Source organism: Alligator mississippiensis, chromosome 6 (genome assembly GCF_030867095.1).
Source record: "Alligator mississippiensis isolate rAllMis1 chromosome 6, rAllMis1, whole genome shotgun sequence".
NCBI lineage: Eukaryota > Metazoa > Chordata > Crocodylia > Alligatoridae > Alligator > Alligator mississippiensis.
The window spans coordinates 23,671,217-23,693,753 of record NC_081829.1 but is presented as its reverse complement, the minus strand read 5'-3'; the positions used below and the strand labels follow the sequence as shown (position 1 = coordinate 23,693,753).

At 48.9% G+C, this 22,537-nt stretch overlaps 1 protein-coding gene across 2 annotated transcripts in view; it reads left to right on the top strand.

The window, feature by feature from the left end:
• ADAM8 (ADAM metallopeptidase domain 8) overlaps window positions 1-21,945 on the top strand; it is a 70,629-nt gene extending 48,684 nt beyond the window's left edge. Inside the window, exons 14-24 of one of the 2 annotated variants that reach the window (XM_059729699.1) lie at window positions 1,153-1,348; window positions 2,977-3,076; window positions 3,640-3,823; window positions 4,091-4,168; window positions 5,425-5,509; window positions 5,837-5,951; window positions 9,499-9,694; window positions 12,025-12,087; window positions 15,955-16,005; window positions 18,539-18,664; window positions 20,357-21,945. In XM_059729699.1, the coding sequence (XP_059585682.1) occupies window positions 1,153-1,348; window positions 2,977-3,076; window positions 3,640-3,823; window positions 4,091-4,168; window positions 5,425-5,509; window positions 5,837-5,951; window positions 9,499-9,694; window positions 12,025-12,087; window positions 15,955-16,005; window positions 18,539-18,664; window positions 20,357-20,407 (1,245 nt within the window). In that variant the 3' untranslated portion in view covers window positions 20,408-21,945. The remainder of the gene's footprint in view (window positions 1-1,152; window positions 1,349-2,976; window positions 3,077-3,639; window positions 3,824-4,090; window positions 4,169-5,424; window positions 5,510-5,836; window positions 5,952-9,498; window positions 9,695-12,024; window positions 12,088-15,954; window positions 16,006-18,538; window positions 18,665-20,356) is intronic. The other variant, XM_059729700.1, reaches the window with a different exon arrangement.
• Window positions 21,946-22,537: the final 592 nt, after the last annotated feature.

Here is a 22,537-nt window from a genome sequence, read left to right as displayed (position 1 = left end):
GCTGTAAACGCTGAAAAACTGAACTTGTTAGAAGATCAGTTAAGAATTTATACTGTGGATGGTTTGGGCTTGAGAGCAGGTCTAGGGGCAGGACTAAGTAGCAGTGCAGAAATATTCTGAGGTATTCAGAGATCAGCAACCATGCCTGATTTCTCAAGTAATCCCTGACCAAGCCTGAAGAACCACTCTGAGGTCAGCTGATGCTTTTACATGCGTGGGTCTCAAAGTGTGCTAGTCGGTTTGCTAGTTTGTTGGTTGACTTCTAGTTCTTTCCAGTTTTTTTGTCTGACAGTGAGTATAACCTAGATAAATATAGGTTGGTCAGCCCAACAGCATGGAGTAACTGGTGCAATCGATATAAGTTGTGTCAAATAAATATTTTTATATGTTGTTGAATTTACAAGTTTGTCTCATAAAAAGAATTGGGCTGATCAAATTTTGAATTCTGAAAGGTCTTTGAATTAGTCCTGTCTGATGTTCTGATAAAAAAACAAGCACTGTACAAAATCAGTGTAACCCTTATAAACGAGCTTAAAAAGTAAATTTAAATACCATATCATTGCCCTTTGTTTCTAGTGGGGTGACACAGGGCCCCAATTTGTTGAAAGATGTTTGGTAGTCAATATCTTTTTATACAGTCTGAAAGAAAATATAAAATAGGTTTTGGTAGAAACTTAAGTTTTGGTAGACACAGAATCAGCAAAGTAATAAATAATGATGGGGACAGGACAGTTATACAGATCAACCTAGATTTCCCTCAGGCCCAGCTTGCAGTCTGATCGTAAGTGAACATGTGTTCATTGGTTTCCTCTGTGCCTGAGAGAGGGCACCGAGGTGAGCCTGGAGTAGCCTCAGTGACAGTTCACACTTGCATCAACACTTCTCTGGCTGCCTGAAGCCACTTGCCATGCTCTCAACTCCTTGCCTGCAGTGTTGGGGGGATTACTTAGGAAGGCTCCTCAGTGTCATTTTCTAAAAAGAAGGCATTTTCTAGTGAAGGGAGGTCATAATCGAGGGTCAGCAGTGAAGCTAGACTCAGCCCTTTTCACACTGACCAATCAGCAAGCCAAAAATGTGTAAAGCAAGGACAGCCTAGTTCTGTTGGGCCTGGCTGACCTAGTTTTCCTTGGGGCCTTCCTTGTGTTTGCCAAGGTGAAGGCTGCTGGAGTGCTGTGCCGTACCAGCAAGAACAGCTGTGATCTACCTGAATACTGCACTGGCCATGAACCTGAGTGTCCAGAAGATGTCTTCCAAGAAAATGGCATCTCATGCCAGAATGGAAATGGCTACTGTTACAATGGGGCTTGTCCCTCACACCTTGAGCACTGCCGCATACTCTGGGGTGCAGGTAATTCATCTTCCTTTGCACGCTTCTTTAGTTCCGTGTTTGCAGACAGTGCTTACACTGAGAACCCCCGTGTAGTGCTGTCTGCAGCTGCCTAAGATGCATTACTCATCTTTCTCACTGGCCACGTACCTACCTGTGAATGGTCCTTGGCAGGCTGTTCACTGATACACTCTTACTCATAACCCAGCTGAGCTCATGGCAATGGCAGTAGCTCAACACATATTTACACCCAACTACCAATATAGTACTGAGAAGCCTAAACTGGGCTCCCAGTTTCAAAGGCTTGGCTTCTTTTTGTTTCAGATCATGACTCCATGGTAAGCATACGATGCCTGGTAGTTTGTCCCTCAAGCATACTCTACTAGTACAGGCAGGTTGCGTCCTAAAGTAGAAGCAGTGTGCCTCCATCTGTGCCCTGCTTTGGGCTGGATAATTAACTCTGCTGAGTGCCAGTGCCAGTTTTCTTGTCCCCATGCTGATTAGTCTACCCAAAACACTGACTGGATGTGGCCACACTGGTTCTGGTTTACAAGGCACACTACCCAGAAGAGTACAGCATGCTTGAGGTCACTGTTGCTAAGGATGATGCGGTTACTGTGTAGATTAAGGGTTAATACCATACAGGCCACAGAACCATTGGTTCTCAGCCACAGAGCTGTGGGTCTTTGCACACACTGGGCAGGGTGAAGGGAGCTTTGCCTGTGCCATAGCTGGTGGTGGGGAAAAGCAATGGCAGCAGCTGGGTCTGGCCCACCTCAGACCCAAGCTGGGTTGTTCCAGCCCATCACTCCAAAACCTTACCAATGACTGGGTTAGGCATAGCTTTAATTTTCCTACCACACAGCATTGAGATTGGGTACCCAAGATCAGACACACACAGGGGTTCACTGCCACTCCAGAAAAGTTTGGCCCTAACATGGCCTTAATGTCCACAGGCATGATTCAAGTTTGGAAGCTTGCTGGTGAGCACACTTGGGGGTCCCCATCTGAGGCTGCTCTAACCATTTGTTTCCTCTGTCTATGAGACAGGGCACTGTGGTAATCCTGGAGCAGCACCACTGACATGTTTCTGGGATTGGAGTATGCCTGTGGGCATAGGCAGCAGGGTCTGTTGGCCCTGCCATAGTTTGAACCCACTCCAACAACTTAGGCAAGACCAAAATTCATAAAGAGCTTTGAGGTTTCAGATGGAAGGTGCTGGAGAAAGGTGTTACCTAATCACTGACAGAGCATACCTTGGACTCAGAATTGCCTGGTGGCAATTTGTTAGGCAGGGGGGCGTTTGGGAAGCCTGGAAACACCTAGTCAATAGAGGGGGCAGTCAGGGGACTTGGTGGTACCATGTGGGCAGTTTGGGGCTCAGGAATGTTTGGTATGTTGAGAGGGGCTGATGGAGGAGGACAGTTCGGGGGTGGATGGTGTAACAAGAGGACTCTTAAGGGGGCCTGGAGGTGCCTTGTAGGGGGAACCAGCAGGGTGTAAAGATGCTTGGTGGGGTGAGCCGTCGTGGGGCTTGCAGGCATCTAATGTGGGAAAGGACAGCTGGTGGCCTAGCATAATTGGAGGCTGTGGAGGTTCTTTGCCTTTGTGTTACCCTCATGTAAGAGCCCTTTTCTGTGTTTCTCCAGCTGCCCAGGTGGCCCCTGATGTCTGCTTCCAGTACAACAGCCATCAGAATCAGTACGTGCACTGTGTGACTGAGTCTGGGAAAAAACCCTGCCTGCCCAAGTAAGGAGCTGAGCACTTAGTGTCATGGGTGCATGTGACTTTGCTAGTATATGTGCATACATGAGCAGACCTACCTTTGAGAGAGAGTGTGCATACTTATAGGTGCATGTATTTTTGTGTGACTATTCATGCAAGGATGAGTGGGCAAGCATTTGTGAGAGAGTGCACATGTGTGTGTTCATACACATGTGTGAGCATGCATTCTTTCATGAGATAGGGCATATATGCACATATACATGTAGAGTCTTCTGGGGTTCAAGTTTTCTGGGGTTCTAGTCCTTCGGTGTTTCAGGTGGTGGAAGCTCCAGCTCTCCTAAAACTGTTTTCCTTAGGCCAGAGCTGGAAAGGCCTGTCTAAAACATGCTATACAGTGTTCAGAGGCAACAATCCAGTGATTTTCACCAGCACTTAACTCATCCTGTAGCTAAAGGCAGAGGTGCTGTCCTAGCCATTGGCATTGATTGGGGGATGCAAGGCTCTAGTTTGCCCTGGTTGTGATATGCTATCCTTAGAGTAGGAGGAGATCCCAACCTACTCATTCCTTCCTTTGCCTTCTCTTTGAGGGATGTTAAGTGTGGCACACTGCACTGCATGAATGGGAATGATAACCCTACCATAGGAGGTCGCTTCCGTACTTTGTCATTTGGAGGGGTGACATGCAAAACAGCAATCGCTGATGAGGATGACAATGAAATGGTGACAAACCTCATGGTGGTGCCAACAGGCACCAAATGTGGAGAGGAAATGGTGAGTACACAGGGCGGGCTGATGTTTTTTTCCTTCATTGGAGCTGCTAATGTCTGCTGGGCTTTGGGAACCTGGGGAAGGGTTTCCAAGGGACCTGCCAGAAAGGATGTGGAGGCAGACCTACAGCAAAGAGCTGAAGGAGTGGCAGAGCTGCTATCTGCACTGAGACTGCCCTGTGCTTTTGTCAGGATGAAGCAGGTGGTGGGTAATGATTTCAGGGCAGGTCTTCACGCAGGGTGCTGAAAATGTTGTGCCTTCTGGTTTCAGGTCTGCTATGCTGGGCGCTGTCAGAACCTCCTGATTTATGGTGCCAAAAACTGCTCTGCCAAATGCAACAATCATGGGGTATGTTCAGGCCATGATGCTGCATAGGCCCTGGGAAGTAGCATTTTCCCTGGTTATGAGAGTCATACAGGGGGCTGGTGTGGCTTCCATTGCCATGATGCACTGGGCTTCCTCTGATGGAGCTGGAGTAAAATGAGGGACTGTTTTAGAAGCAGGATTCCCTGTAGGAGAGGGCCTGCTTTGTTCCATGCATGTCCCCAGCACCTGCAAGAGGGTTAACAGAGGAGGTAAGTGAGGCTGATGAGGGGACTCTGCCTTGCATCCCCATGTGAGCCTGCGGCCCCTGGTTGAGCCTCTACTATGGCAGTTAAGAAGGTGGTTGGCCTCCCTCAACCCTGTTCTGTGCTGAGGACAACTCCCTCCCTATCCCCCTTCTGTGCTCAGGCTGCAGAAATAACTAGTTATGTCACTAGAAGGGCAGTCCTCAACCAGAGTGGCACTGTCAAATTCAGAAAAGTTATGGAGGGTGCCTTGAGTGTAAAAAGGGTTGAGAACAACTAGACTAAGGTGTCTTATTTTATGTTGTCCCTACCTACCATTCATTCCCACACAGCACATGCTCACCAGGCAGCCACTGAGGGGCTTCATGAAGTCTGTGTGAAAACTGGCCCCATTCCCTGAAACAGTGTCCACTGCATTTTGCTTTTCTCAGCACATTCAGCCTCAGAAAAGTCAGTCAGGGCATATATTCATTGTAGTCAGATGCCCCTGGGATTCCTAGGGTATGTTGTGTCATGGAGGAACGTGGCTTAAGCTGGGTGGCAGCATTTTGTAGCACAGTTCAGAAGAATGTCCTGCTTTTGTTGTGAGAGGAGAGACAGTTCCAGAATAGAGTATTTGGGGAGTGCTGACAGATGCAGATGCAAGGCTATGGGATTGTCCCGAACTTGGAAGCAGGCTGGGGCTGAGTAGTAGCACTTGGGACAGAACAGCATCACAAGCTATAGCATTTCACACAGACAGGCATTGTCTGGGGTTCATTCCCCTGTGATATCAGGAAACATGGATCCTGTTGTTTCAGTGTCTGGGTATTATTGGGTAGTAACTGTGATCCTGAGGTCAGGACAAAAATGCAGTGCTAACCGTAAGTCCAAATCTTCACTCTTGCTCAGGAGAGCCAGGTTGCTGCTGACTCTGATGGGTATGTGACTTGAGTAGGAGTTATAGGATTGGGCCCAATACTACTGTTCGTGAAACGTGATCAGAAAGTCTGAGTTCCTGCACTTGGCCCCTAACCCTGCCAGATTTAATTTCAGGTTTGCAATCACAAGAGGGAATGCCACTGTGAACCTGGCTGGGCACCACCCTACTGTGATCGAAAGCTGTCAGAGATTGTATCAGGTATGGCATGGGCTGTAGTTCCTGGGGAAGGGAGTGGGGTTACCCAGAGGATAGAACCATGGAAGGGAAAGGTAGGGCCCTAGAGAGGTTTGATGTCCTCTCTGTGAGACTGGACAGGCTGAACTACTCATTCCTGGGTATATGCTGGATAAACAAAGGCTTCACCCTCTTCCCTAATTTCAGGGGTGTGCTCCTTCTTCTACAGTTTGCAGCATACCCTGGGCTCCCCAATAAGAGCAGAGGAGGAATAAGCCAAAGCCTGCAGAGCACCGTGGTCACAGTAAAAGGACGACTCATATCCTGATCACTTCCTCTCTGTTTCAACAGGCAGAAGTAGTATAATTGTTGCGGTCGTGCTGACAGTGGTGGTACTATTGGCTGTTCTGATTGTTGGAGGCCTAGTGTTTTTCAAAGGCCATGGGAAGAAATACTTCCAGAAGGGGTAAGACTTGCTGCTGCTATATGCCCACCAGTGCACAGACCCCATGCAGGGGGCTAGCTTCTAGATTCAAAAGGACATTCAGCATCCAGAACCCAGGATGATATTCTGCACAGAATGCTTGGACAGACAGGTGGAAAGGCTGATTAGATATCATTGATTGACCTCTCCCACCAGGCCACTGGTATTAGTAGTTGTGCTCATTTTCAGATATCCAGCTGCTTATTTGAGCCCCAGAGAATAATATTCTCTGTTTGCAGACAAGTGACCTCAGGCTGCCATACCTATGGAACGCCTCCGAGGTCTGAGGAGGAACACAGTCCTCTGTGACCATTCACTGTTTGGCCTTTTGTGTGGCAACATCTGTCATTCACAGAGCCCCTGCTTGGTTTCTGATGAGTAACCAAGGGGTGAAAACCTCTATGACCAAATCTCCTGCACCAAGCCTCTCCAGATACTTGCTGTCCCCCTACAGATTCTCCTTTCCCATATCTCCCCTTCTACCTACTGTTGGTGGGTGGTTACTGGATTGTTTCTAGGAAGAGACTGAGAAATACCATAACGTTATATCATACAGGACAGGATATAAGCTACACAAACACTGTGTCCAGGAGGACCCTGGAGCATGGGGTACTTGCAGGTACTCATGAATCCCCATCTGGTAGACTCAGTTTTCAATGAAGCCAACCATGCTGACCCATAAAAAGCAAGCACTTGTAGAGCAAACCATGTCCTTCTCACACTCCATGCATTAGGCAAGTTCCAGCATGCCCTTACACTGCCATCAGCATTGCCCAGTTGCATGGACTTTTCCTGCCCACTGTGCTTTTGCCAATAGAGGGACAGGTGCAGGCAGCCAGGTGCCCAGAACTGCTCTTTAGATAGGAAGGGGATAGATGGGGATCTCTAGGACAAGGGCTTGAGCAGGGTGTCAGCTCCAGAGTACATGCTGGATGTGTGCTCATTCACCCAAGGACTGAAAGCATTGTGGTGACACCTGTGTCATATGAGAGGCCCTATCTGGGGCTGAGGTCAGGGCAAATTAGGCTTCTCTGGGTATGAAAGCCCCTCTTTTGCGCTAGAAAGACCCAGTGAAGAAGCTCACTCACCCAACTTGAAAGGCCTGGTGGAGTCTCTTTCCCACTAACTCTACAGAGCTCAGTGGTGCTCTATTCTGATGTTCACCAAGGCTGCTTGAGAGAAGCTAGGGGATCGGGAGCTATACCAGCCTCAGCTGGACAAACAGCATATGCTGTTTGAATATCTTATGTTCTTCTTCCACCTTGCTTCATTCTTCACCCAGCTTCTCAATGTGTGGCATGAACTGTGGTCATTGCAGAGGGACCAGAATGGTTGAATAGGGCCTCTGGGCATCATAGTGTTACAATGCACAAAGATGAGGTTTTTAGGGTTTCACTGGATCAACAGACGGTAGTAATAAGTATTCCACTCTCATCACTATAAAAGTAGTAGCTCAGTGGAGGGCATGCCTGCTGCAGGACTGAGATTGTCTGATAAAGTCTCTTAGCACCCCTGGGCTGAACAGTGCCTAAGCATCTCCTGTGGTTCACAATACAGTCACAAGGTGACAAAGTCATGATGTTCCATGAAAGGAGAGGCTTGGTGGTATATATGCTACTCTGGGTGTAGAAGCAGCAGAGAGATCAGGCAGTGTTCTGCAGATGCTGCTCTGACTGATCATCATATGACTCATGACAGACACTCAAACAACTCGACAGCCCTTTCAGATACAAACCTGCTTGTGCAATTCTGTGACTTTTCTGCAGTAAGGTAAGTTTCTAGGAAGAGACTGAGAAGTCTCTTAATATCATACTTCACAGGGCAGGACACAAGCCACACTGTGCCCTACTACTGGGGACAGGCCCTGCATCCAAGTGTTGGGGATGGAACAGACTGGCATGTGATATGGCTGAAGGAGCTGTTCCTTGCAAAATCCTTAGGGCCCTTCCCTCCTAACCTGGGAAATCCACCTAAGTTTCTGCCTAAAGAGGGAAGATAGGAAAGACAGTCAAAATAATGAGTCATTTTGGAGCTGGGTGTGGAGGAAAATGAGCAGATCTCCCCTGTTACACAAATACTGCTGTCAGCAGTGACCTTGCTGGGTAAGAGAGTGGGAGAGAAAGGCAGTTTGCTGAATAATCCATTTGAACTTCCCTATTCTGCTGCTCTTTTCTTTTAAAATAATTTCTAAAAATAATCAGAAATTTAGGGCAGCCTGTAGCTCTTTCCCTAGAACCAGGCAAGTTCACTGTTGGGAAAAAGAGTGTGCTTCTGTCAGGAGTTGAGTTGGTATCATTACATCTGTCTCACTACATCCTCTATTGATGAGCAACAGTATTCAAAGGGGCCAGAAAACAGAGTATGCTAAAGAAGAGGCTGCCAACTAGGTGGTTAGACAGACAAACTGTTAGGTGATAATCGTAGGTACCCAGGGTCAACAGTTTTCATAATTTAAAATAATATTTCCTTCTAAACATGTAAGCAGGCCCTAACACCCAATAGATTGCTTGAGCTGGGGTGACTTAGATTTTGATTCTGCAAGCACACTTGCATATGCTTAACTCTAGGTATCCGTATACTCAGTGAGTTAGAGCTAAAGCTTGAAGCTAGTTTAAGCATATGCTAAAAGTCAGTGCACTGCTGAACTACTGCCTGATTCAGGTGAGTATGAAACTCAGCTTCCCATAACAGGTTAAAGTAGCAGAGCATTCCACTTAAAGGGGGAGAGCTACAGCTAGTGTCGAATATTCTACCTTTCCTGCAGTCAAGCTGTGAGCCTGATCCACAGGCCTAAATGATACTGAACATTTCTACCCCACTTCCAGCCAAGGGTCATTTTAGCTAATGGGTATTACTGACCCTATACACAGACATGGAAAGTGAGGCACAGAAAAGGGATGTGAAGGCCAGTCAGACGCAGAGCCAGGAATAGATCACCATCCTGCTTTTCTAGATCAGAGATTCCTTCCACTTGAGGTAGTTTAACAGAAAACCAAGCTGTTCCTTGCAGTTGAATTTGAGTTGCTATAGGAGACTTTCACCGTGGCATATATGGACTTGGAAAGGCCTGATCTTTGGGTACTCTGGGACACTAAGGCTGTGCTGATTTACACCAGCAATGGTTCTAAGCCTGCTTGGTCTTATTCCCAGCCTTCTCACCATGCTGGCAGAACTGATGGATTCAGTCACATTAACAATTTTGAGTCTGTGAGAGTTACACTTCAAACTTCACACAGCTCTCAGCCTTGGCACTACACACCAGTATGCCACAAGATCTCCTTGCCTCCCTCTTCTGATACCTCAGCTGAAATGAAAGGCCAGTTTGCAGAGGCTGGTTTATCCTCTTGAGCAGGGCAACATAAGGACTCAGGTAAAGAGTCAATAAGCATAGATACTCTTCACCTTGCTGTTCAGATGCCATCATAGCCATTCAGGCTGAACACAGCCTATCGGAAAAGGAGAGGACTTTTCCTCAAGGTGAATCTGTGACAATCTGATTGATTTTGTGGTGTGTTTGTGTCTGTTTCAGAAGAGTCGTAACCAACACCAGCACTCCTGCTGGACTCTCTAACCCCTTGTTTCAAGAGAGCTACAGTAATGGAAACACAGGGAATGCCCTGCAGAGATCTGGCATTGGCAGGCCAAACTTGATTGCTACAACGTTGGACCTGAAGGGCTCCAAGTCTGTGCAGGTCCCAGTAGGTCCCAGCTGGCCACCACTGGAGGTAAGTGAGGCACAGGTTGCCTGACCTATGCATTAGGATGGTAGCTTTTATGTATGAAGAGTGTGATAAGGGAATTCTGATGGAGCTTTGGAGAGATTCTGGACTCCCAGCACCGTTAACCTGCCAGAACTTTGTAAAAAGGAGCTCATTTTTCTCCACAGCATCTTTTTATAATCTATTCAGTGGACCTTGATGAGCAGGGATCCAGGTTTTCTGTTTGCCACAGTAAAATGTGGTAAAATGCAGATGTTCTCATTTTAAGGAGCACCCACCCTGGCCCCATCCCACTCCCTTCCTCACTGCAGGCACCTCGATCTGCCCTCCAAACCCCTTCCCTCCCTCCTCCCCTTCCACCACAACAGACTTACCAGCCGGACACTGCTCTTCAAGCTGTTGGGCTGCATATCAGAAATTGGATCAGTATCGGCCAATATGCCTCTTTAAAAATCGTCTATTGGTATTGGCTCCAAAAATCTCTGTTGGTGCACCCCTAGTATACAGCAATATAAATGGTTAAGAATCTGTTTGCACAGAGCTGGAGAGGGACTGAAACAGGATCCTGAGCAGGATCCTGGTCATACCCAGTTCACTGTCCCTTTCAATATCTGCTCTCTGCCTCTGTCTGACATAGGATGCTGGGCTAGATGGATCTATGGTCTGATCTAGTAAATGCTGATTCTTATGTTGTTCTTATGACTCTAAGTGATGGGAAGAGTGTCTGGGGAGAGGCTGGGCTTGTACCTCCTGCATGCCTAGGCACTTAGCTGCTTCAGTTATAGCAAGGATCTCTCAGTGGACTCATGTCCAGCTGTTTTATACAGACCTTTGCAAGCTGGGTATAGGCTCAAAGCCACCCATATTGGCATATGACAACCCAGGCTGGTGCTTCCTGATGACCTGGAGTTTATATGTGCTTTATAGATTTGCCAGGTTAAAACTGGGAAACCAGATCTTACTGAGGGAGTGTATAACTTTCCTTCAATCCCAGAGTACATGTGCTAATCTGAGCAGGAACAGGTCTCTATCTTGGGAAGGGAAAGTACCAGGAACTGGATTAGCTACTGTACCATGCATGGTTCTTGCTGCATCCTGGCTGGGGCATTGTGTTTTGCCTACAGTTCTGGTCTTTGATGTGGGACGGTCACTGCTTAGCAGCAGAGTGCATGACCACCCCCTTCACTTTAAATCCCAGGGCTCACAGTGATTTATGGCCAGCCCTGCATTTGCTGCAATAGGCATGTGTCTGAGTGAAGAGTGGGAGCCTCAAGGCTGCACCTGAGCCTTGTCTATAGAGAGAAGGGTTACTGTGTACCTCAGTTTACGTATATGTGTAGACAAGGTATGTGCACCATGAACAAGGTGCATCTGGCATGCTTCACAGGGAATTGAAACAGGACTAGGATAGATGGACCCTGCTCTGCTATGCTGTGCTCAGGCAGCTCTGTAGACCAATTCTTCTGGGTGAATGGTTGTCTTCAGTAACCTCAGTCTACCACTGATGTGCTCTTTCCCTAATGGAAGAATGATGAAGAATCAACCTGTAGAGCTGGCCCTGGATATTTTGTATTCCTAAGCAAATTAATTTGACTGCCCCTCTCACCAGCATTCACAGTGTTAATTGCACCAACCAGTCAGAACCTCTTATCACTAATGAGTTCTGGAAATATCATCCTTCCAGTTCTGCCACCTTGGATAACTTCCTAGTTTGCCAACAGGATGAGTAGGCCTTTTTTTTTACCTATTCTAGGATGGAGGCTTCTGGGGCACAAATAGCTCTGTATGGCTCCATTCACCCATAGTTCTCTATTCAGGAAGGAAGGTACGCTCTCCATTTGCCATGCCCTTGCAGGGGGAGGTTCCTGGCTCCCTGCATTTTTTCTGGGTTGCCCAGAAAGGCTCATCTCCATAGCTCTGCCAGTCATACATGTCAGGAGAAAATATTTGGGGGGCTGGGGGCAGTGCAGGGCATGGTGTGGAGCATGCCTCCTGACTCCCCGCACCTCCCTCCTGCACTGCCACAGGGTGGCTGGTGCACACTGCTGCTGTACGCAGCAGAGGAGCGTGCGGTGGGGACACTGGATGCGGTGCTGTGGTGGTGGGGCATGGTAGTGGTATGACTGGAGCTGAGTTTGAGGGGGCTAAGCCCTCCCTGTTAGCCCCGGCCTTCCACTGCCTATGCTGCCAGCTATGAGGGTGAGCAAACTGTCTCTCTCCCTGGGTGTAGAAGACCCTAATCAATTAGTCTCATTCAGCCATTCTGCAGAGGGAAGGGATTCTGCTCTGGGCAACAGGATGCCAACAACACTTTTAACTTCTGTTTTTCTCCCTAGCCTCCTGCATTAGCTGCCAGTGCCCACCCGAGACCTCCAGTTCCTCCAGCCAAACCTACACAGGTAGTCAACTCATTCAGGCCCCTCCTGTCCTTGGGCCCTATAGACTTTGCTGTTAAGACTCCTGAGATGGTCACAATTACTTTTTTTTTAGTAGGAGTTGGTAAAACACCCCTCAGGGTAGTGGAATCAGTATAGAGGCTAGTGGGGATTGCTACTGATGTGGTGACCCTGGTTGATTCAGTTAAGCAGCTTTCTGTTCCTGCCCTGAAATCTGGCTGTCAGGAAGATGCCTGCACTCTGTACTTTCAGGACACATCAATGGAGTGCCTGAAAAGGTCTTCCTACAGACTTTCTGTGCTTGCTCCATCTCAAGAAGGAAGAATTCCTGCACACCAGTTAACCAGTGCAGAAGCACCTCTACAGATATGCTTAACTCTTATGCCTTGGTTGACTGGGGACTGGGTCTGAGCACTGGAGCACCAGAATCTGTGTAATGCCACTAAGTATACAAGGGAGCTAGTCCAATGGTAAACCCTGGTGTGTAATAAGGGCAAATCCACACTGGGGAACTTAGCTCAAGAGCAGGACAGCACTTTATCACAGTGTGGACAGTATCCTTCCATCCTGTTCATGTGGGCTGTACCAAAATAACCAGACCGGAATAATGGTTCTAGAAGAGCTAATTCAAGACATTTCTATGTGTAGCCAAGCCCCTAATGGCTGAGCGTGCTGGAAATCAGCAGGTGAAGTCACTGGCTTGAATCATCTGCCATTCCAGTCACCGCTGGCAACTAGGTCCCACAGAAAGGCCACAGCTCCCTTGCAGCAGCAGGTGCATTGAGGGGTTGTAACCAGTGGGCTGTGTGGCAGTTGAAGGTATGCTCTTCAGCTTGCCCTGCCTTTGCTAAAGCAGGGTTCTTGGATGTCCTAGTAAAGGATTTCTGCTATTAGGCTTCCCACAGTTAACCATCTGAGTAAGTGACTGAAGAGTTGCTCTCTCTTTCAAAGCACAGCTTGGGCTTAAGTGTGAGTGTTCCAGACTAGAACACTTACTGGATGCACACAGTATTTTTATTTAAACAAGAAAGAGAAACTTAGTCTCCTCCTTCTTTATTTCATTTTCATGGGAATTAGGGATCAGATAAACTGTGTATGGCACCTCCCATCCCAACCTCTACAAAGCCTAGACCAGCTCACAGTGAGGTGAAGCAGCTTAAGGTAGGACTTTGGAGTGTGTGTGTGTGTGCATGCATGTGCATGCATACAAACATATGAGAGAGATTGTGCCTCTTGTGTGCTTGCTCTTCAGGAAATCCTATGAGCAGTGCCATGCAGACTCCACGGTGCTGGCTGAAGATAGATTGCCACTAATCACTTCTATTTTCAATAAAAATATTCTTAAAAAAACCCAAAATACAACCCTCCAGGACTGATGGTGCTCCTCTTGGGGTCTAACCCTAATGGTGGCAAGTTAGAAGGCTCGAAGCAAGCTCACCCTGCCAGTTTCAAGCTATCCAAGCATAGAAGAAAAGGTTATCTCTTGCTAAGCAAACAGACCAGCTTTTGTGTTGTGATCCTTCAGCACCTGATGTTTGGCTTTTAAACCTGGTCCAGCCCTGTGGTAGGGACTAGCACCTCAGTATTGGTGACTGGTTCAACAGCTCAGACCATCCAGCAAAAACAACTAAAACGGCAGCCACAGCACCATTCCTTGTGGGCAGAGGGAGAGCAGAAAATATTGGGGACCTTCTGAGTAGGGAATATCAGCTCTTCTTTACTGGCGAATCTCCACTCAGCTCCAGATATGGCTTTCCCTCAGTATGGGACCAATCCCTGTTTGGTTCCTGGGCAGGCACCCACAGAACAACTAAAATTTGTTTTTTAGATATATAGGGAGTAAAAGGAAGGCCCAGGGTGGAACAGGACCTCTACTAAATGGGCAGAAGCAATTGGTGATGGACAGGGGGGACAAGGCTGAACTCCTCAATGAGTTCTTTGCCTCAGTGTTCCTAAGTGAGGGGCAAGACAAGTCTCTCACTGGGATGGTAGAGAGGCAGCAGCAGGACGCCAGACTACCAAGCGTAGACCCTGAGATGGTGCAGAGGCACTTGGAGGAACTGGATGCATTTAAGTTGGCAGGCCCGGATGAGCTTCATCCAAGGGTACTGAAGGCACTGGCTTACGTCATTGCGCAGCCACTGGCGAGAATATTTGAATGCTCATGGCGCACGGGCCAGGTCCTGGAGGACTGGAAAAGGGCCAACATGGTCCCCATTTTCAAGAAGGGGAGGAAGGAGGACCCAGGCAACTATAGGCCGGTCAGTCTCAGCTCCATCTTAGGCAAAGTCTTTGAAAAAATTATCAAGGCTCACATTTGCAAGAGCCTGGCAGGACAAATTATGCTGAGGGGAAACCAGCACGGGTTCGTAGCAGGTAGATCATGCCTGACTAACCAAGTCTCTTTCTATGACCAGGTTACAAAACACCTGGACACAGGAGTAGGGGTTGATGTCGTTTACTTAGACTTCAGGGAGGCCTTCGATACGGTATCCAACCCCATACTGGTGAACAGGTTAAGAGGCTGTGACTTGGATGACTACACAGTCCAGTGGGTGGCGAATTGGCTGGAGGGTCGCACCCAGAGAGTCGTAGTGGATGGGTCGGTATCGACCTGGAAGGGTGTGGGCAGTGGGGTCCCGCAGGACTCGGTCCTTGGACTGATACTCTTCAATGTCTTCATCAGCGACTTGGGCGAGGGAGTGAAGTGTACTCTGTCCAAGTTTGCGGATGACACAAAGCTGTGGGGAGAAGTGGACACGCCGGAGGGCAGGGAACAACTTCAAGCAGACCTGGACAGGTTGGACATATGGGAGGAAAACAACAGAATGCAGTTCAACAAGGAGAAATGCAAAGTGCTGCACCTAGGGAGGAAAAATGTCCAGCATACCTACTGCCTAGGAAATGACCTGCTTGGTGGCACGGAAGCAGAAAGGGATCTTGGAGTCCTAGTGGACTCCAAGATGAACATGAGTCGGCAGTGTGACGAAGCCATCAGAAAAGCTAATGGCACTTTATCGTGCATCAGCAGATGCATGGTGAACCGATCCAAGGAGGTGATACTTCCCCTCTATCGGGTGCTGGTCAGACCGCAGTTGGAATACTGCGTGCAGTTTTGGGCGCCGCACTTCAAGAGGGATGTGGATAACCTGGAGAGGGGCCACTCGTATGGTTAAGGGCTTGCAGGCCAAGCCCTATGAAGAGAGACTAGGGCACCTGGACCTCTTCAGCCTCCACAAGAGAAGGTTGAGAGGCGACCTTGTGGCTGCCTATAAGTTCATCACGGGGGCACAGAAGGGAATTGGTGAGGCTTTACTCACCAAGGCGCCCCTGGGGGTTACAAGAAATAATGGCCGCAAGCTAGCAGAGAGCAGATTTAGACTAGACATTAGGAAGAACTTCTTCACAGTTCGAGTGGCCAAGGTCTGGAACGGGCTCCCAAGGGAGGTGGTGCTGTCCCCTACCCTGGGGGTCTTCAAGAGGAGGTTAGATAGGCATCTGGCTGGGGTCATCTAGACCCAGCACTCTTTCCTGCCTATGCAGGGGTCGGACTCGATGATCTATTGAGGTCCCTTCCGACCCTAACATCTATGAATCTATGAACTGCTATCCTCTTGCTGTGATTTAATTTTCAATTGAATTCTCAACAAAATTCCCTTGTTTGTAAGGAATGGGCCAGATGCCACTCTGGGCCCTTGGGCTGTACCTCACTGATCTGTGGCCAATCTTAAAGTTACAGCTCTTTTTGCACCCATGAGGGACATTGCTAAACTACATTGACTGGGGAAGGTGTAGGCTCCTTTTCACCAGCCCAGAGTGTATGAGAAGGGTTTGGGGTCTGTTTAATGATTCTTTATTCTCTTTAATTAGGTGAAGCCAGATCCACCAAGCAGGCCACTCCCAGAGCTGAAAAGCAAACAGGTAACATTTTAGCTGCTGATCCTATCCATAGGCATCTGGCTCCAGTTCCCTGGGGCTCTACCCACCAGAATATATCTGGTTGCACCTCACAATGACCCCCACATGTAGGACAGATCTCAGAGCACAAAAGGCTATAGAGCCCCTTCTGACCTTGAGACAGACTCCAGTGCCAGAGACTGAGGGACTTAGGGTGGGCTCTGGGTTGGGCTGCAGAGGATGCATCTCTGGATGCATCTCTGGATGCTAAAATAGTGTTTCCCAAACTCTTGACAACACCTCGGGCACACTTTTTTCTGAATTAAAATTGGCAGCACACTTCACTTGTACACCTGATAAGGGGATGTGTGTGTGTGTACATATATATGTGTATATATTTTTTCAAAACATAACCATGGATCCTAGTTTTCTTTTTTAAAAATGACAAATTCTCTGATTAAAACCCTCAAACTCCATGTTTTTCCATGATTAAAATGAAACGCCACTATATATAGGTATCAGTTGAACACAATATTTTATTGATCTATTTAGTTTCAAAGCAATTTGGAAGCTTATCAGTCCCTCAATCACTATAATAAAATAAATTCTAAATACCTATAAAATTTGGCTTTTGGTTTTGGGTTTTTTATCATGGAAAATAAGAGCTCCCCCTTCCCCACCAGAATGTGGGTCTGGCTGCAGCTCTTCCATGACTACTGTTTTGTGGCTCTGAGCAGCCCTGATATGCCAGTGCCGTGCCCATGCCATTGCCCCTGACTCCTGACCCATAGCCACCCCCCCACCCGATGATGCCCCCCACTCAAAGCCCCCTGCCCCCTCTAGCTGCCAGGACTAGGAAGCCAGGAACCTGGGTCCAGAGTCCCCTTCCCTCCAGCAGCGCTCGAGCTTTGGCTGCCACCTGAGGGACACAGCGGCTGCTGTGGCAGAGTGGAGCCCAGAGCCCAGCTCCCCTTCCACCATGGGTGGCACAGCCAGAGTGGAACCTGTCGGGGTGGGGGGTGGATGTGGGCTGGCCACTGTGGGCTCAGGCTCCCTGCTCTGCTGGGTGGGACTTGGTGCAGCAGGGCAGAGTGGGGCTGGGCAGGGAATTTTGTTGCTGATACTCAGTGATCCCCACTGTCATGGAGAGGCACCCCCTGCCACCCCCGCTGCTGCTAGTCAGGCAGGGGGTACCTTGCCTTGGCAGTGCTGAACTCATGGTGGCAGCATTGAGCTTCCCCACACCGTTCTGCCCTGCCGCATCATGTCTCTCCCACTGGGCTGTGGGGCAGGGCAGCAGGGTGGGGAGCCTGCAGCAGGCAGCCCATTCCCACTGTTGCCACACGCACAGATCTGCCCCCCCCAGCATCCCGGACGAGTCACTTGTAGCCCTGTCCCAATTCCCACCTGGGCTCTGTGGCCACGCATTCCAGCCCCAGGCCCCAAGTTCCACACAGTGTCCAGGCTGGGCAGCAGCCCCAGCCTTGCCCAACTCCTTCCCTCCCTGTGGGAGCCTCAATTCCTCCCCACCCACTAACCCATCACCAGATTTACCTGCAGGAGCTGCTCTCTAGGCTGCCTGGTGGCGGTTGTACATGGCACCTACTGCCTGATCGCCCTCCTCCTGCTTTCCCTAGCCCCTTGCAGGCTAGAGCTCTTGCCAGCCTGCAAGGGGAAACCCACTGTTTGCTGTGTTTTTCTCCTTTAAAAAAGAAAATCTGGGTTTTTCTCTTTAAAATGAGACAATCCAGTTTTTTCTCCTTAAAATGAGAAAATCTGGATTTTACCACATTTTTCCATGGAGAACAGAAAACCAAGATCCCTGCATATAACATTCCATTCCCCCACCAGAGGAAATCATACCAGTCCTGAGATGTACTGTTGAAAATGACATCCCAAAAAAGAACTGCCCTACTCTTCCACTGTCTGCTTGTTCCCCATCTCTGGTTTGTACCTCGGAGGCAAGGGCAGCCCGTACTGCTAAGACTGTTCCTGCAGGGTCTCGCATGTCTGGAGACCAACCCTGTGCCCCCTCATGCTGGCTCTGGGTACCAGGGAAGGAATAGAGGGGAATAGCCAGACTGCAAAGCACAGTTGCGTCCATCCATCCATCCATCCATCCATCCATCCATCCATCCATCCATCCACTGTCTGCTTGCAGCAGAGAGCACTGCTGGGAGTGTGGGGGGAGCTGGCATAGGGGCTGCCTGGTGGTGAAGGGCAGAGGAAGGCAAAAGCAGCGGCATTTCCTAGAAGAGCAACTACAGATACTGCTGGAGTAGCTTAGTCAGGCACAGGGTGCTGAACAGGGGAGGAGAGCATTTAGCTCCTCACATAGGGGATCTCACAGCACACTTCTGTCACTCTCACAGCACATTAGTGCCATGGCACACCCTTTGGGAGTCACTGTTTTAAGATGTACACAGGAAGCTATTGCCCTGCTGAATAAGAAGGGCTGCTGCTGGTTTGTGGAAATAATCCAGAGAACAATCATTGAACACAAAGTGTTTGTAAATTTCCAGATTAAGTGATGCTCTTCGTCTTGCCTATTTGACAGTTTAAAGAAGGAAATCAACCTGGCTCAACTTTGGCAGGTGTCGGGACACCATCCTCGCCATCTCTGCCCATTCCCCCAGCCAAGCCTGCAGCCCTCAAATTTCAGCCTAGCCAGCACCAGCCTCAGGTGAGTCACTTTCTGCATGGGTGCAGGCAGAAGTCTCATTTTTCAAGTGATCTAGCCCCTGAAACCTCTCTACAGCTGTGTATTAACACATGTACACAGCTGCAGAGTGCTTTTAAAATGACCAATCATGCAAAAGATTAACCTTGGTTAAATCAGGTATTACATTAGGGTGCTCAAAAACAGAGCATCTTAGGGAATTTGTGTTCCCTCCAGGGTTAATTTTTCACTCCAGGGCCAAGCTGGGCTGCTTCTACCAGCCCAGCCCCACCCCCCAGGCTGTCAGGGGGAAGGAGAGGGAAGGAGAGGGAGCTCCTGGCTCCTTAATGGCCAAAGTTGAGGGGGAGGGTGTGGGGAACAGGTCCCACTCGCCTTGCGCCCTCCACCCCCAGCTACCTTGGCTGGGTTATTGGGAGGAGCCAGGTCAAGCCCACGTGGTAAGGGGGCTTCATTCCCCACCTTCCCTCTCAGAACTGGCTGCTGAATGGCCAGAGCTGAGGGGAATGGGGCCCCCTCCCCAGACACCTTGGCTACGGTATTGGAGGGAGCTTGGTCATGGCCATGAGGCATTTCCCCACTCCCACCATCCCCCTCAGCTCTGGACATTCAGCAGCTGGGAGCTTTGGAGTAGCTGGAGGGGGGGCGGGCATTGCATGAGACAAGGAGGCCCTGTTCCCCACCCTCTCCCCCTCAGCTCTCTCCATTCAGCAGCTGGGACCTCCCTTTCCTCCCACTTTCCCTTCCCCTCCTCCTTCCCCCCTCTCTTGCTGACAGCCCCAGAGGCTGGGCAGAGGAGCTGTTTGGCAGCCTCCTGGGTTGAGTAGATGTTGGATTGGGCACAGGGTGACTTATGTAAAGTGCCATGAGTTAGAACAGGGTCCTAATGTCTGTCTGCTCCCTGAGTTTTCTGTTACAGGTACCAGGGAGAAGAGGGGCTCTCTTTTCTCATCCAGGTTCTGCGCTTGGCATTCACAGCTTGATAAATTTAGAAGCTTTTTCTCTCAACTTGTCCCAAACCCTATAACAGCTTGCATGGTGTTCCTTTGAGCAGCTCTATGTCTCCTCAGCAGTGATGCCAAGATAGCTGCCAAGAAACAAGCTGTACCCACTCTCTCTCACACTCTATATGCCACTTGCTGAAAAATGTTGTATGGCTGCTTTCTGATGCATGCAAGTAGATGTAGTAGGAGGGTAGTAAAACACTGGAACAAGTTACCCAGAGAGGTTGTGGAAGCTCCATCCTTGGAGGTTTTTAAGACAGGCTAGACAAAGCTTTGGCTGGAATGATCTAGTTGGGGATGGTTCTGGTTTGAGGAGGGGGTTGGACTAGAAGACCCTAACTTTCTATGATTCTATGATTGTTTGTACTCTGGCTCCCTTTCTCAGGCATGCTCCTGAGCAGTGCTAGAGCAGTGCTAGGGTTGCCCCCCACTCCAGTGATGCCTGTACTGCAGCTTATCAGTGTTTACAGCAGGAACAAGTGAGTGGGGCTTGTTTCTTAGCTGTGGTCTGTACAGCATCCTGGGAACAATGTGGACATACTCTTTGTTTCTTATGTGCACACATTTCCTTCCTCTTTTCCTTCTCCCTATATAAGTGAGGGCTCTGGGAATGGCTGTCTGTGGCAGGAGTGTGTGTGCCGGGAGCTGCAGAAGCCCCAGTCTTTGCCATGGCTTCTTTCCATCTATTTTGCAGAAGGGAGTCTCTCCAAAAGTTGCACTGAAACCTCCTGCTACCCAGAGATGACGCAGACTGCACTAACTACGAAATGAGAAGAGTTTCTTTGTGTGAGATGATTGAACATATCTGCTTCTAGCTTCAATGGTACTTGAATTGCTTGCGGAGTCTTCCTTCAAGGTCTTGAGTGTTTACATGAAATGTTTGACTGAGTCGTGCCTTAACTTGGATCCTGTAGCTTTATATATAATTCACCAGTGGAAGGACATCTGGCAGCTGTTCAGACACCAGCATGGGGCCTACAGCCATACAAACAGGGAAACATTTACAGGCTGGGCAGAAGTAAAGTGCAGGGAACCTCCCAAGCATCCCAAAAGGAGAGGAAAGTTTGTTTTAAATCCATAGATACCTCTGCTCCCTCCTGCACAGGCATGACTGGGAAGCCAGCTACAGTTGCAGCTCTGACTTCTATTCTGGATGTGGTCTGCAGCTGTGTGACCTATACCTCTCTGTCCCATGGGCTGCCAAGAGCACATGTTTCAGCATGGAATGCTTTAGGTCCATTTGGGTTGCTGGAACAGGACATGCTGGAAACTTCAGTCTCTGCTGGCTGCACCCTGCTATGCCTTATGTCATTGTTTTGTGGCTCTCAGGTCTTTGGCATAGCAAATATGCCCCCAGAGCACCCTTTGCTCCCTCCTCTTGGTTCACCCCCTTCTGTACACAGGCCTCTCTTGCAGGGGGAGAGTCTGACTGTAAACACTGTATTACAGCCTTCTAATTCACAGACAGGACCTTCTTAGCTCTTTCAGTGACCATCTTCTCAGCACCTGGGAATCTAAGCCCAGTCACACAGGTTTGAGGGCAAAGGCATATCAGGAACTCATCTCCTAGCCTTTTTTTATTACTCTCCAGGGGACATTTCCTTCCTCGAAGCAAAGTGTGGCTAGCCAGGCCAGAAGCCATGGCCTCTCAACCATCAGCTCCTGAACATTTAGCTGCACTGCAGAACAGGCACAGCAGGACAGGAGGAACAAGGCTTCTAGCTGGAGCAGGCTGCAGTGGTGCTACTGTTTGAGAAGCTCCTATGCTTTGGCAGCATGGAGGTGTAATCCACACAAAGCTGGTTGCAGACACTTTTTCCAACATAGATTTTTAGACCAGCTGACTGCAGTGAGCAGGAAGGTTCAGCTGATGATTTTCTTCAGGGCACTAGCTAGCCTGGTACAGAGCTCAGGAACATGACAGACTGGGGGCAGGACTGTGGGGAGTTCCCTGAAATAGGCTGCTGCTGCCATTAAAAATCTGCACTCAATAAATAAAACAGTCACATCCACCTGGGCTGTCTCACTCTCCCTGGGGTTTCAGCAGGACTGAAGCTGTTTGTTTGTTCTGATCTTTAGGAAGCCACAAATTATCATTTAAATTATTGTTCAAGTTACTGTTCTGTCTGAAGAACATTCCTTGATTTATCTTTTTGTACTATGGCTGTTAATTTATGATCTTCAGTGTGATGTTTTCAGTTGGTATGGCCTTACATCAGATATCTCATTTGATATTATTTCAGTTGAAGACTTTTGTAAAAATAAAAACTAAAGGTCATCTCAGGGTGTGTCAGTTTCTGTACGGCAGATGAGATGAGTCCATGCCATTACAGGATCCCTATGCAAAGTAGATGCAGCCCTTAGCACAGGGGTGGGCAAAATGCGGCCTGTGGGCCAGATGCAGCCCACCAGGCCATTCTATCCAGCTGTGAAAATTTAGAAGATTAATATTTCTCTGCCCCTGACTGCCTGGCACGTGGCCCTCAATGCCAAAACTCAGCAAGCGGCCCTCCTCCCAACATAATTGCCTGCTCCTACCTTAGCATCTGCCTAGACACCATCACACAACTTCATCTAGAACTGTGTGGCAAACCTACAGCACAAGTAATATGAACAGTCTCTGTGAGTGGCACCTGGCAGATCAGGCAGGGAGCAGGGACACAGCAGCAGATAGGGTAAGAGAAGGGGATTGGAGAGGCACTTGAGCAGTGGGCAGGGCTTACTTCATGGCATGCCTGTCAAAAGGTTGGCCCTGTAACAGGGGGCCAAGGTCTCTGTTACTTTTGAGGGGATAGCAGCACACTAGAGTTGTATTCTGATGGGGGTAGCTGAGCTTAGGCCAGTTACTGAGGAAGCAGCTCAGCAATCTGCAGCA